Genomic DNA, 14,323 nt, shown 5'->3' on the forward strand with positions numbered 1-14,323 from the left:
GAAATCAATAGGCATGACTAGTTTACATCCAATTATTTTAATGGGTCTACTGTGAATAGTTGGATGCAAACCAGAGGAGCTCACTTCTGCATAGACATGCACAGGCTGGCACTTTAAAATAAATTAAGGCTGCAATCCTAACCTCACTTATCTGGCAGTAAGCCCCACTAAATTCAGTAGGACCTACTATGGAGCAGGTATGGTTAGGATTATACTAAGGAAGCATTTGCAAATTTAAAGCTACGGAGAGACTAACTTCATATTCAGAAAGAGCAGCGTCCAAATTCTTAGACAACTCATTAAACTTTTCAACATTGTTCTTCATTTCTTCCATGGTCATGACATCCTTCTTTCGGAAGCTTTCGACTTCTTTGTTATAATTTTCTAGAATAGCCTCGAATTCAGAGCACCTGGTTGTAAGCAAAGACAGCGAAGCATTCACTCATCTTATAGCTTGCTCCTCAGTTAAAAACAAAAACAACCCCCCCAAAAAAAAATCAGTAAGTGAAGTGAAGAATGAAGTCACTTGGAGGTTTTGTTAGCCTGTTAAAGAAAAGTGGGATATAAGATGCCTAGATTGCATAAATAAACAATGGACCTTTAACTTAACTCTGCAAAGCAAAGGGTAAGCAACCTGGCTGCCGAATTCTGCATCAGCTGCAGCTTCCGAACCGTCTTCAAAGGCAGCCCTATGTATAACGCATTGCAGTAATCTACTTGGCTCCCTTTTCCCAATGGTAGGGCTACCAAGGCCCATCTTAATGGCTTGGGAAGGTTCAAATGGGAGGCGGCAGTTTCTGAGGCCACCTCCTCCTAAGTTAGTAACTTACCTTTTGATGAGACAGAGCTCCACATGATCCCGTCTGTTCATCAGCTGATTCCTTGCAGTTTCAAAGATGACCTCAATCTCATCCGGCCAATGCAAAACAGTACTGTTCAGCTTTATATCATCACCTAGGAAAACGTTATACCTTAAATTAATCTGCACATCTGTTCTGTTGTGGCCATTCTTGCACTTCTTCGTATGTCATTTTGTGATGCTGCTGCACCAAAAAGCTAACTCAAATAAACTTAAGTTGAAAGCTAACAAAATCTTTGACCAAGCTCTGGTTTTTAATGCAAGTATTTGTTTTTTATTTATTGCATTTCCATCCCACCTTCCTCTTTAAGGAGTTCGAGGTGGCGTATATGATTCTCCCCCTCCTCAATTAATCATAACAACAGCATTGTGAGGTACTGGCCCAAGGTCACCCAGTAAACTTCCTGGCTGAAGTGGAAAATTGAACTCTGGTCTTCCAGGTCCTAGACCAACACTCTACATTACACCACACTGGCTCTCATTAAATGGCAGATTGAAAGCACCTTATTAGAATAGGCATCCTCCTTTCTCGTGTTCATAGGTGTATGTATGACTTAAAAACAAATAAAGGATCAATTAAAGCTCATGCAATTAATCAACTAAGATTTGTTTAGCTGGGTGACAGTCCTAAGACCAGCCCTTAGCTTGGATTATTCTTTGTTGTATTTTCCTTTTCAAAAACGTACAAGGAAGATCAGCGTAGTCCATCAGGAATTCCAATCTGTAGATAGCTTCCCTGATTTCACGACGCAACTTAAAGACAGTGACGTCACTGGATTTTTTCAAATAGGCCGTGGTATCAACCAGCTCCTCAGTGGTCATAGGCACATCACTGACTTTGTCTGCAATTATGCTGTACTGGTTGCAAATGCTACAGATGGAAACAGAAGAGGGACATGTTGTTAAACATCTATCACAATGAATGAATTTTTTGATATAGTGGTATATAAATATTTGCATAAACAAACAAACAAATGTGTTAGGCAAAGTGACATACAAAACTGCGTTACATCAGCCAGAATTTCTTGCAGGAGAGAGAGAGAGAGAGAGAGAGAGAGAGAGAGAGAGAGAGAGATGCATTAAAATGTGTATATTAAGTGAAATCGGTACTAAAATGCTGGTTCATTATCATAAGGACTTCTTAAAAAATATAAGAAGGATCCACAATCTGTTGTGGCAATGTGGAGAACTGAACTTAAAAGGGGGGGGGGGAGAGAAACCAAAATGAACAGACCCCCCCCATCATGGTGTGATGGGATAGTGAGCTGCTTGTGCGTAAAAGCTTGATCCCTCTGGGGTTTGGCTGGTCATCCAAACCGAGGCACTAACGGAGCCCCCAAAGCATGACTCCGTCAGTCGCTGGTAGAATCTGACAGTGGGCGTCTACGGAATTTACGCCAACATAAAAGCTGTTTGACGGACATGCGCCTTCGTGACTCTCTGCGTGACAGTTTCCGGCGAAGGGTGGGAGTTCCTAACGGGGGTCTTGTTACCTCTTCGCTATTCTCACTAGAAGTATCCCAGAGCCTCCCCTCCGCTGTGACTCCTGCACTCCCCCTGCTGGTTCCTTCCTCTGCTGCAGATTCTCTCCTATTCTCCTGGAGCCTGTCCACCACCTGTCCCTCCCTGTCCCTGACATCCACCTCCCCCCCAGGGCCCCCTTCACCCCCTCCCGCCTCCTCTCCCACTGGCGGTGAGGGCGGAAAGCCCCTGAAGGAACTCTCCTCGTCGTCCGAGGATTCAAACACTTCTAGCCACGGCGTACCGTCTCTCTCCCCGTCTTCCTCTTCTTCGTCGGAGTCGGCTTCCTCACTCACCCCTGACTCTGGGAACCCTTCAAACTCTCCTTCCTCATCGGTGGTCCCAAAGTGTTCCCTTCTAAATCGTGCCACGGGTTGCGGTTTTCTTGGGAAACGCTGATGAAATGTTTCTATTAAGACCTCGTCATTGACTACCTCTGCTGGTACCCAAGTGTTTTCCGACTCTACTTCCCCCTCCCATTCTACCAGATATTCCACCTGATTCCCCTTCCACCTGGAATCAATGATTCCTGCCACGTTCATGTCTCGCTCTCTCTCTTCTATCACGGGCGTTTGGGTGGCCTCTCTCTCACGCTCCCCCCACTCACGTCCCTCTCGGTACGGCGACAGTAATGACCTGTGAAATACTGGGTGTAATTTCATGTGACTGGGCAGCCTGAGTTTGAATGCTACTGGATTGACCTGCTGTATGACCTCAAAGGGTCCCAATCTTTTGGGTCTCAATTTCTTACTCCCGCCCTTGAACGGTAGTCCTTGGGTGGATAACCACACCCGGTCTCCCACCCTTATAGTTTCACCTTCCCTCCTATTTCTGTCTGCTTGCTTCTTATATTCTTCCTTGGCTTTCTCTAAGTTAAGTTGAAGCTGACGGTGGATCGCTTCCATCTCTTCAAAAAAATATTCCGCCGCCGGCACGCTCCACCTCTCCCCTCCCTCTCCTGGGAATGCCCGTGGGTGACACCCATAATTTGCCAGAAAGGGACTCATCCCTGTGGACACGTTCTCCGCGTTGTTGTAGGCAAATTCTGCTAGAGGTAACTTATCCACCCAATCATTTTCTCTGTCTTTTACATAACACCTCAGGTATTGTTGTAAAATCCCGTTTGCCCTTTCCGCTTGCCCATTTGTTTCTGGGTGCCGGGCAGTTGAGAAATTGAGTTCTACGTGCAGTAAGCTCATAAGTTTCCTCCAGAACTTGGAAGTAAATTGTTTCCCTCTGTCGCTCAAAACCCTCAAGGGGGCGCCATGCAACCTAAAAATATGTTCTACAAACAACTTGGCGGTTTCCTCCGCTGTGACCGCATGTGAACAAGCTATAAAATGACACATCTTGGTTAATAGATCTACCACCACCATGACAGCTGTTTTGCCTTTGGATTTTGGCAGGTCCGTCATAAAATCTATGGATACTGCCTCCCATGGCCTTTCTGGCGTGGGTAAGGGTTGTAATAGCCCCGCTGGCGCCACCCTCTCTCCTTTCGCTCGCTGGCACCTGTCGCAACCCCTGACATATTCCCGTACGTCCTCCCTCACCTTGGGCCACCAAAACTCCCTGGTAACCAACCACATGGTTTTGTGCTGTCCAAAATGTCCCGCTGTGGGGCTGTCATGCAACTGCTTGAGTACTCTGCCCCTCAGTTCCCCATCGGGTATGTACAGTGCCCCTTTGTAATACAACGCCCCGTTCTTTTCTTCAAACCCCCCTGTGTTCTCCTCTGTCCTCCTGAGCTCTCTGAGTTTCTCTTGGGCGTATTCATCGTTCTCAGTACCCTCTATCAGTTCCCTCTGCCCCACCAATGCCGCCCCACACACCCAGCGGTCTTCAGGGATTACATGCCTTGCCTCAGGCGCTCCCTCCCCCTCTAAGTACTCAGGTTTCCTGGAAAGAGCGTCCGCCCTCACGTTCTCGGAGCCGGGCACGTAACGAATCTCAAAGTGGAATTTGGAGAACTCCTGGGCCCATCGCACTTGTCTCTGGTTCAGCACTCGGGCTGTTCTCCAGTATTCCAGATTTTTGTGGTCAGTTCGGACTTGAACCTTGTGCTGCGCCCCAATCAGCAAGTGCCGCCATTTCCGGAATGCTTCATGAATGGCGAGCAGTTCTCGGTCATATACTGTGTAGTTCCTCTCGGATTTGTTCAACTTCCGCGAGAAGAATGGACACGGTCTCCATTCAGACGTATCTTTTCCCGGCTGGAGAAGAACGGCCCCCACCGCTCGGTCTGACGCGTCAGTCTCCACTCTCATTGGTTGTTGTAGATCCACGTGCAAAAGTTGCTCTTCCGACGCAAACGCCTGCTTTAAACGTTCGAACGCCCGCTGCGCTTCTTCCGTCCAAACAAATTTCTTTTTGCTACTAAGACAATCCATGATGGGTGCTGTTAAATGGGCAAAGTTTTTGATGAACTTCCTATAGAAGTTTCCGAAGCCCAGGAACCTTTGCACGTCCTTCTTGGTCTTTGGTGTTTTCCATTCCAGTACCGCTTGAACCTTGCTGGGATCCATGGCCAATCCCTTGTCAGACAACCGGTACCCCAGGAATTCCACCTCCCTGGTATGAAACTGACACTTCTCCAGTTTCACCCACAGCCGGTTTTCTCGCAGCTTGCTCAGTACCTCTCTTACATCTCGCACATGCTGCTCCTCATTCTCTGAGTACACCAGGACGTCATCTAAGAACGCTACGCAGTTCTTGTAGAGCAGTGGCCCCAGGACGTGATTCATGAATGATTGAAAGCAGGCGGAGCCCGCTTGTAATCCGAAAGGCAGAACCCGGTACTCAAAAGCCCCCAAGGGGGTGAACATAGTGGTCTTCCACTCATCCCCCTTTCTCACACGCATCAAGTTATATGCCCCCCTAAGGTCCAGCTTGGTAAAAATTTTCCCTTTTCTCACCCGTGTTAGAATGTCATCAATTCTAGGCATAGGGAAAGTCACTGGTTCTGACACTGCATTTAGGGCCCTGAAATCACATACAAGCCTGGGCTTGCCCGTGTTTTTTTTGTCCACAAAGAACACTGGGCTGCCCCCCACCGCTCGTGACTCTCTGATGAAACCTCGCTTGAGGTTCTTGTCAATGAACTCCCTTAACTCCTGCATCTCACTGTCTGACATTGCATACAGCTTGCCCACTGGCAATTGTGCTCCTGGGAGTAAGTTAATTTGACAGTCAAAGGGTCTGTGCGGGGGCAGTTTATCTGCTTCTTTTTCGCTGAATACGTCAATCAAGTCAGCGTATTGTGGTGGCACCCTCCCCTTGTCCATCACTTCCATCCCTGCTAGAGTGGCCCTGGCCCCTGCCTGAGCCTCTCCCTCCTTGCAGTGTTCTAGGCAATGTGCTGATCCAAAGGAAACCACTCTCTGATGCCAGCCTACTAGCGGATCGTGTAGTGCCAGCCAGCTCATTCCCAAGATAATAGGAGCTCCTCCCAAGGTGGCTACGTTAAACGCTATCAGTTCTGTGTGTCTTGCCACCCTCATTATCATTGGTACAGTTTGTTGGTTCACTTCTCCTCCCAACAGCTCCCTCCCATCAATCGTGGTAACCTGCAAAGGCTTACTTAATGGGATAGTCTGTATCTGGTGTTCAGCTGCAAACTCCTTACTCATGAAATTACATGAGCTACCTGAATCCAATAGCGCTTTTATCTTCAGTGGGTGTCCGTTTGCCAGTTCCAGCAACACCTCTATCACAAGCGCTGGTCTTGGAGGTTCCGGCGTGGGCACATTCACTACTCCCTGGCCTGGCTGCTGTGCCCTGATGTTGGCAACCAGGCGTTGGCTTTTACTTGCTCCGTGATTTCTTCTTCCTCCTTCCCCCCAACAGTTCCCGCCATCCCTTGCCATTCCTTCCTTTGCGGACAGACTCTGGCAAAGTGACCTGGCTGTTGGCAGAGATAGCATCTCTTGCCGCTCTTTCCCTCCTTCTTCCGCCCTTCACTGGTGTTTGAAACTGCGCGTGCGCGCGCTGTTCCAAGTTCCATCGGCTCTGCTGGCGGGAAAGGCTGCTCCGGAATCTCTGGAATGCGGAAGTCCTTCCAACGTTCCCCCTTTCCTTCCCGCTTTTCCATAGCTCTAGCCTCCTGGTGTGCTCCTATGGACAGCGCTGATTTAGTCAGCTGATCCATAGACTCCGCCCTAGGCGCCCGGGAAAGTTCATCTTTCACTGCCGGAGAGAGACCTTCTTCAAACAGCATTTGAATAGGTTCACTAGCAAGGTCCCACCCTAGTCTATGAATCAGCATGGTGAACTCAGTCCAGTACTCACGTACAGATCGGCTCCCCTGTTTACACGCCATTAACTGTCTGCGCACCACCCCCTGCTCGATCTCGCTGGAAAACATCAAGTCCATGGCGCGAAAAAACTTCATTGTGTCCTTTAAGATTTCATTATTGGCTGCCATCAGGGGCCGAACCCAGTCCTTCGCCCCTCCCTCTAGATGGCCAATCACGTACGCCACTCTAGAGTTCTCATCGGGGAAGTCATCAAACAGTAGATTGAGAGCATATTGCATCTCTGTTCTAAAGGCTTGATAGTTCCTGGGATCCCCCCCAAATTTCTGCACCAATCCAGGCACCCGTCTGGCAAGTGGGGTGGTTTTCCCTTTATCCGCATCTTGAGCCCTCCTCTCCTCGAGCCTCGCCGTTTGCAGCGCCAGCTGGACCTCCAACGCCCTGTACCTTTCTTCCAGGCTTGGACCTGCTCCAGCTCCAGCTCCTGCTCCTCCGGTTCCGGCTGGTTCGCTCATGATGCCCTCTGCTTGCACAAGCTGCTTTCAAAGACTGTCAGATTGCTGTGATGGGATAGTGAGCTGCTTGTGCGTAAAAGCTTGATCCCTCGGGGGTTTGGCTGGTCATCCAAACCGAGGCACTAACGGAGCCCCCAAAGCATGACTCCGTCAGTCGCTGGTAGAATCTGACAGTGGGCGTCTACGGAATTTACGCCAACATAAAAGCTGTTTGATGGACATGCGCCTTCGTGACTCTCTGCGTGACAGTTTCCGGCGAAGGGTGGGAGTTCCTAACGGGGGTCTTGTTACCTCTTCGCTATTCTCACTAGAAGTATCCCAGAGCCTCCCCTCCGCTGTGACTCCTGCACTCCCCCTGCTGGTTCCTTCCTCTGCTGCAGATTCTCTCCTATTCTCCTGGAGCCTGTCCACCACCTGTCCCTCCGATGGCAGTTCCCTGACACATGGTCATGTCCCATTTATTTGCACATACCTCTGGTTTACCTCCCTGTTTTCTTCCACTTGGAACTCAATCAGCCTGTCTTTCAGCTTCTGAGTTCGACAGCAAAGATCCTCATTCAGCTTTAATGCATCAAGGCAGAACAAGGCCAGAGGGACTGTGACGTGCAGAGACGCAATTTCTTTTTTCAGTTTCGTCAAACCATCAATCTTCTGCATATGGAAGACATTGCCATGGTTATATGGTGACAACAACAGTAACAACAATCACATTATCTTAGGCTATTTCGGACATGTTGAAAAAGAGAAAAGAGCAGTCTATAAATGTGTTTCTTTTCTTTCTTTTTCTTTCTTTCTTTCTTTCTTTCTTTCTATTAGTTTTTATTAATGATTTTCTTGTGTAACAAACAAACAAAGAAAAGCACATACAGTGTCTTCACTTTCAATTTATAGAGTCTTTTCCCCAATTCATTTACATTCAGTATGAGGCACTGTTATCATATGCATTATGTGGTTGGGGAAAAGGAGAGAGGAGAGAGAGGGGGGAGAGAGATGAGGGGAAATTTGATCTTTCATTCTATTGCATAGTATTTGTGTAGGACACTCCCACTGCATGTGTTGATTTGTCTCTATAATGGGACATCCTCTCCAACACAAGGGCATTAAGTGTCTATTGCACTATCTATGCATCTTTTAGATACCTTTCTCAGGTCCCTTAATACACTCATTCAGTCCATTGCAAAGAAACCCCATGGTGTTGCTTGTGCTCAAAAGCCATAAGCAAGGTTGTGCCTTTTCCCCACAGGCCTGGCTTTCTGCACTCCTGATCTTGCTTGAAAGTGCTGATCCAGAAATGCAGGTTGACCCCCTTGCAGAGCCATGCCCTTCAAATGAAAAGCTCTCCAGGATAAAGAAATTGCACTGGCTTACATTTGTAATTTAGCTTTTAGTTATGCTATAAGTCATTACCTCCACAAAATCATCCAGATCATGTCTTTTGCTTAAAAACTCAGTCACGTCATTTTCTGCATTGTTATTCAAGAGATCGCTGTACTTCTCGTACACGCTTAAGTATCTTAAACACAAGGGGGGAAAGATAAAAGAAACATAAATTCTCCAGAACAAGATTAATGGTAATGAATATATGTTTTTTAATGTACTTTTATGCCATTATGGAATTCAAAGTGGCATAAATGTGGTTCCCAGGCAGTCACACATTCAGGCACTGACCAGACCCAGATCTGATTTGCTTCAGCAAAATGGTGACCTCATGTGCCTTCAGACCAGTATGAATAACTACGGTATATTTCATGATGATTTTCTCCAAAGCCATTTCCATTGTTGAAACAAAAAATGAAATAACGTAATGTCTGGGAAATCTACTATACATTTTGGAAATTTGTTCAGGTTTTTCCCTGCTCAATATGCATTTGGATGCTTCTTAAGATACTGAGACCAGATTTTGGTTCCCGAGATCAAGGAGCAGGTTTTCAACTATTTGATCGAGAAAACTACCAGCATATGCTTACTTTCGCGGACCAACAAGATTGTGATTAAATATCTCAGCAGTTTTGTTCACATATTCTGAAACCAATGATTCATCTGCTTGGACAGTACGAAGAATTAGGTCATCCCCTTTTAATTCTGGGAATAGTTTAACTTGTACCTAGAAAGAGGAAGCAGGAACCATAGTGAGCAGAAAGGGATAAACACGGTATGAATGCATCGTAGAGAAAATGCTTGTGTCTTGACTTACAGGTTGCTATTGCTGTTGGTTTTTAAAAGTGAGCTATTTTACCCTGCCTAAAATTTGGGGAATTACACTGTAGATTTTTGGCTCCTATAATATCCTAGAATTCATTTGATATGCTATTGTAAATGATTAAACAATAGCACAATCATATGAAAGCATACTAGAAACTAAGTTACAGTTGTGTTGTTGTTGTTGTTGTTGTTGTTATATATTTAGTTATACCCAGCCGTTTTCTCTGACGGGACTCAATGTGACTTACAGATAAAAACAAGAATTGCTAAAAACATAGAAAAAAACATCATTTAAAAACAAACATTGGTAGAATTAAAAAAGTATACATATATAAAAACTGTTTAAAACATACAAATAATTAAATAAAAGCAGCACAGCACCCGGCCTTTCATTAATAGCAGTCAGTTCCCAAAAGCCTGTGGTTCACACATAATGCTTAGCTGTAGTAAACTATAGTACTGAGCTATAGTAAACATTAACCAACCATGGCTTATGAGCGTGGTTTGTTCATGAATAAAAAAACCATGGCTAAGGTGCTGGGCCAAATTCAAATGGTCAAATTGAAGCACAGCTTAGCATTACATGCACCTACGCCACTGTTTTCAATTAGGATTTGCATAAGATTGCAGCTGAAGTCTGTAATCCTATGTACCATACCTTTACCTGGGAGAAAGTCCTACTGAACATAATATAGCTTACTTCTGAGCAAACATGGACATGATTTTGATCTTAATTTTACTTTTACATACCTTTGGAAGACCCTCAGAATTTTTCAGAACCTCCATGAAGCAGTGATACAGTAAATCCCAACAAGCTTCCACATCTGGCTCAAATATAATATCGGGCTCCTGCACTTCCAGTTTGATGACCAACATTTGTGGTATGAAGAATTGCATTTCATGATAAGTTTCTCCAAAGTCATTTCCATCCTCAAGACAGAGAATGAAAGCATGTTACATCTAGAGAATCTTCTTCTGCTATATATTTGGAAAGTTGTCTGTCTGTCTTTCTGTCTGCCTGCCTGCCTGCCTGTCCATCTGTTCCCTATGCATGCAGACACCTCTGAAGATATTATCACCCAATATGAAAACCCATCCTTCCAGAGAAGGATATATTTGGATACCATCAGATGCCATTCTGAATCAAGATGATGGACTGAACCTTTCCAAACTAGACGAAAGTAAACCAAATTTGGCAGGATTGTATATTATTATTCATCCAACAGCAATAGAACGAAAATACTAGGGCTGTCCAATGGAGTCTGGCGAAGCCTAAAACTTGAAGCAAATTGGGTCAATCCAAACAGAACCAGACCAGCCAATCCAGGGCTGTCAATATAGGTGATGGGGGGGTGGGGAGGTGAGGTAAGAAGGAAAAGCAGGAAGCCTCTACTGAGAGCAAGAGGGCTTTCAAACAGCCCTGTACTGAAATTTGGTTTAACCAACCTGTTCCAAACAGGGGAACATGCACACAGCCCAATTGAGCAGAACTAAACTCTCAGCTCACCAGCTGGTGTGTGGAGGGTTCAGTACTGCTCTCTGCTATGTGGTTGGCTGGGGGAGAAGGAGGTGTATTATTTTCTTCCCTATCCCCTCTCCCAAACATACATTTAATTAGGGTTTTAAATGCAATTTGTTGTTTTTAGTCAGGGTTTCATTTGACTGGAGGTGTGGGATTTCTGGGGATGGACTTTTACTTGAGGTCTTCTATACTTTTTATCTGTCATCTATGTTTCCAGTTGATACTTCGTTATGACACCTTGACTACCATCTGATGGAACGGCAGCGTTTACTCTTTTTTAATAATTCTTTTTTTTCATCACCTGCTGAAAATGCTTTTTTTTTCACCAAGTATCTTTAGATAATTAATTTGATTCAGTGTTGGTCACTTCTTCTCTATTTTATGGTTTTTTAGTTGTATGATATTCCAGCAATTTTATTGTACAGCAATTTGATGTTTATGAGTTGTTAGTTTATTTTAAAATCTTATAATGCAATACAGTCGTACCTTGGATCTCAAACGCCTTGACTCCCAAACAAATTGGCTCCCGAACAATTGAACCCCGGAAGTGAGTGTTCCGGTTTTTGAATGATTTCCAGAAGCTGAAAGTCTGGCACAGCTTCCACAGCTTCCAATTGGCTGCAGTAGCTTCCTGCAGCCAATCAGAAGCTGTGCTTTGGTTTCCGAATGTTTTGGAAGTCAAACGGACTTCCAGAATGGATAGTGTTTGACTTCCAAGGTACAATTGTACAACTACAATAAATACATAATATATAATATAAGATCAAGCTGTATGAATGTCTACAAAGCACTGAAAGTCCAGGTGACACGGTCAACTCTGCATACCTTATGTATCCTAAAGAAGGAAAGGAGATCCGCTAATGAATTAATGACCATCTCCCGTAGCTGTAAAGACATGAGGACGGCTACCGAAGCAAAATATTCTTCTATCAGTTGAGAAGAGTCAAAGTCGTTCTGGGGAGCGAGATGCAGCCAGTTTTGCTTCTGTTCAATGAACAGTTCTGCACATGTTGGAATCCACCTGTAATGGGTAAGTTATCCTATCAGCATATGTCAAGATTGTTTTAAAACGATGAGTTGTAAAACAGTCTTCACCAACCTGGTGCCCTCCATATGTTTTGGACTGCAGCTGATGGGAGACATAGTCCAAAATATTTGGAGGGCACAAGCTTGGTGGATGCTTCTTTCCCCACCAAGCTCCTCCATTTGGCCCATGACTCGGGCAAGTCACGCCTACATGCCCTAACCCTGATGTCAGATGGTCAAATAAAGACAGAGCTTGGCCCAAAGGGGCTTGGAAAAATCCCCTTGCAGAGCACTGGCCAAGTGCCCAATGAGCAGCTGGTTGTTGGGCACTTGAGAAGTGATGCACGATGCGCTTTGCAAACACTGTGTGGGGTGGGAAGAACAATTGGGTCTGTCAAGCCCAAAAAAGTTTCCCACCCTTGCTTGATTGCCAGTAGCATTAATTCATGCTGCTCAGGGCATTTTCTCTAAAGCCTCTGAGATGTGGTGGACTCCTCCAGGATTTACTACGCTCAAAGACAGAAATGATTGGCTTTAAAAGCAAGGTTTTAGAACATCACATAGTTATTCTCTTCACACGCATCTCTGTGAACTTTAGAAAAAGTGGGCGGAACAACAGAAGTTACTCTTAGCTTTCTAACAGCAGGTTGCTTTGGGTCATTTCTATGAATAAAGCAATGTCATACTCATCATTCACATAAAGCAGAAGTGGGAAACCTCTGGCTCTCCAGCTGTTGCTGGACTCCAACTCCTATCAGCCCCTAGGCAGCATGGTCAACAATCAGGGATTTTGGGAGCTGTAGTGCAACACCAGCTAGAAAGTCATAGGTTTTCCAAAAGCACTCTGACCTGTTCTCAAGAATATCATGAGCTTCTTGACAATGTTTCCGGACCAAGTCTTCAAACTCGCTGGGCAGTAGTGGCAAATCACCCTCGAGGATTTCCTGAGTACGAACAAACCTCAGGTTGCAAAACCTATGGGAGGCAAGGGGAAAAAATGCATGGCTGTGATGAACTTGACATAATGATGTAGAATAAGGATTAAATGCAATCATACCTGCCCGGACTATGGAATATAGGAAGCTACCTTATAACAAGTCAGTTCACTGGTCTATTTAGCTCAGTACTGTCTACATTGACTGGGAGCAGCTCTCCAGCCCTACCTGGGACCTTCTCCAAGCAAGCCAGTTGCCCTGCAAATGAGCTACAGTCCCTCCTTTAGGGACACTGAAAGCTGCCTGACGCTAACTCATACCACTGGTCCATCAAGATCAGTATTTTCTACGATGGCTGCAAGCAGCTCTCCAGGATTTCAGGCAGGTGTGTCTCCCAGTCATACCTGGAAATGTTGGAATGGAACCTGGGACACCTACTTCATGCAAAACAGATGCTCTGCCATTGAGCAACAGCCCTTGTACTGGAACCAGCATAGCACTGAATGCAATTTCCTACTGTATACAGCACAAGGGGTCCTCTGGGATTGCTCCTGTAAGCCACCAGAAATCTTTCTGGACTGATCTATTCTCACAGCTGAGGGAAGGGTAGTTGGGAAGGGTAGCCAATATTGTTCAGTAATATAAGGTGATTGTGAGCAAGAAGATACTGTACTCCACACAATCTCATCAATCTATGGCCAGTTAAGAGTTTGCATAGAAAGCAAATAGAAACTTACTACTTAAAAAGAAGTTAGGGGATATATATGAGCCAGGCAACTTACTCTGAGAACCAGAGGCGTTGCAAAGTAAGCATCATAGGATTCACTGTGAAGAGGTGACCTTCGTTCCAGCTTCTCACTTCTTGGTAGATTGTGTGCCATGGAACTGGTGCACGAATCACTCTTCGAGGAAAAGGCAATGGAATGTTGTATATAAAGAGTCTCTTCCTCTCCTCTGGATCCATCAGGATGTAATCAACTAGGGTAAAACCACACAAAGCATGGGAAGAAGAAGGAAACTCCGTTTGGATGCAGTTTGGAAGCAATGGTTAAGTAAGTGTATGCAGTACGTGCAGAAGGCACACTAGGCCATACAAAGAATCCTAGGAACTGTAGTTTTTAAAGGTGCTGAGAATTGTAGTTCTGATTATGCTAAAGACTCTATGTCTAATAAATCAAATGTGATTACAGTTTGTTATTTTATAGGTAAAGGGGACCCCTGACCATTAGGTCCAGTCGTGGCCGACTCTGGGGTTGCGGTGCTCATCTCGCTTTATTGGCCGAGGGAGCTAGCGTACAGCTTCCGAGTCATGTGGCCAGCATGACTAAGCCGCTTCTGGCGAACCAGAGCAGCGCACAGAAACACCGTTTACCTTCCCACCGGAGTGGTACCTATTTATCTACTTGCACTCTGACATGCTTTCGAACTGCTAGGTTGGCAGGAGCAGGGACCGAGCGACGGGAGCTCACCCCATTGCAGGGATTCGAACC

The 14,323-nt window shown here is 45.5% G+C and overlaps 1 protein-coding gene across 1 annotated transcript in view; it reads right to left on the reverse strand.

Moving 5' to 3' along the window:
* The window catches only part of DNAH3 (dynein axonemal heavy chain 3), a 99,353-nt gene that overhangs the window by 62,619 nt on the left and 22,411 nt on the right, over positions 1 to 14,323 (reverse strand). Inside the window, exons 8-17 of the mRNA XM_083711191.1 lie at positions 13,616 to 13,811; positions 12,748 to 12,873; positions 11,698 to 11,893; positions 10,101 to 10,280; positions 9,116 to 9,252; positions 8,556 to 8,661; positions 7,621 to 7,799; positions 1,546 to 1,730; positions 831 to 954; positions 257 to 410 (exon numbers count right to left, since the gene is read on the reverse strand). Coding sequence (XP_083567317.1) covers positions 257 to 410; positions 831 to 954; positions 1,546 to 1,730; positions 7,621 to 7,799; positions 8,556 to 8,661; positions 9,116 to 9,252; positions 10,101 to 10,280; positions 11,698 to 11,893; positions 12,748 to 12,873; positions 13,616 to 13,811 — 1,583 coding nt within the window. The remainder of the gene's footprint in view (positions 1 to 256; positions 411 to 830; positions 955 to 1,545; positions 1,731 to 7,620; positions 7,800 to 8,555; positions 8,662 to 9,115; positions 9,253 to 10,100; positions 10,281 to 11,697; positions 11,894 to 12,747; positions 12,874 to 13,615; positions 13,812 to 14,323) is intronic.

The sequence above is a fragment of the Podarcis gaigeae genome (genome assembly GCF_964106915.1).
Source record: "Podarcis gaigeae genome assembly, chromosome: 14".
NCBI classification, from domain to species: domain Eukaryota; kingdom Metazoa; phylum Chordata; class Lepidosauria; order Squamata; family Lacertidae; genus Podarcis; species Podarcis gaigeae.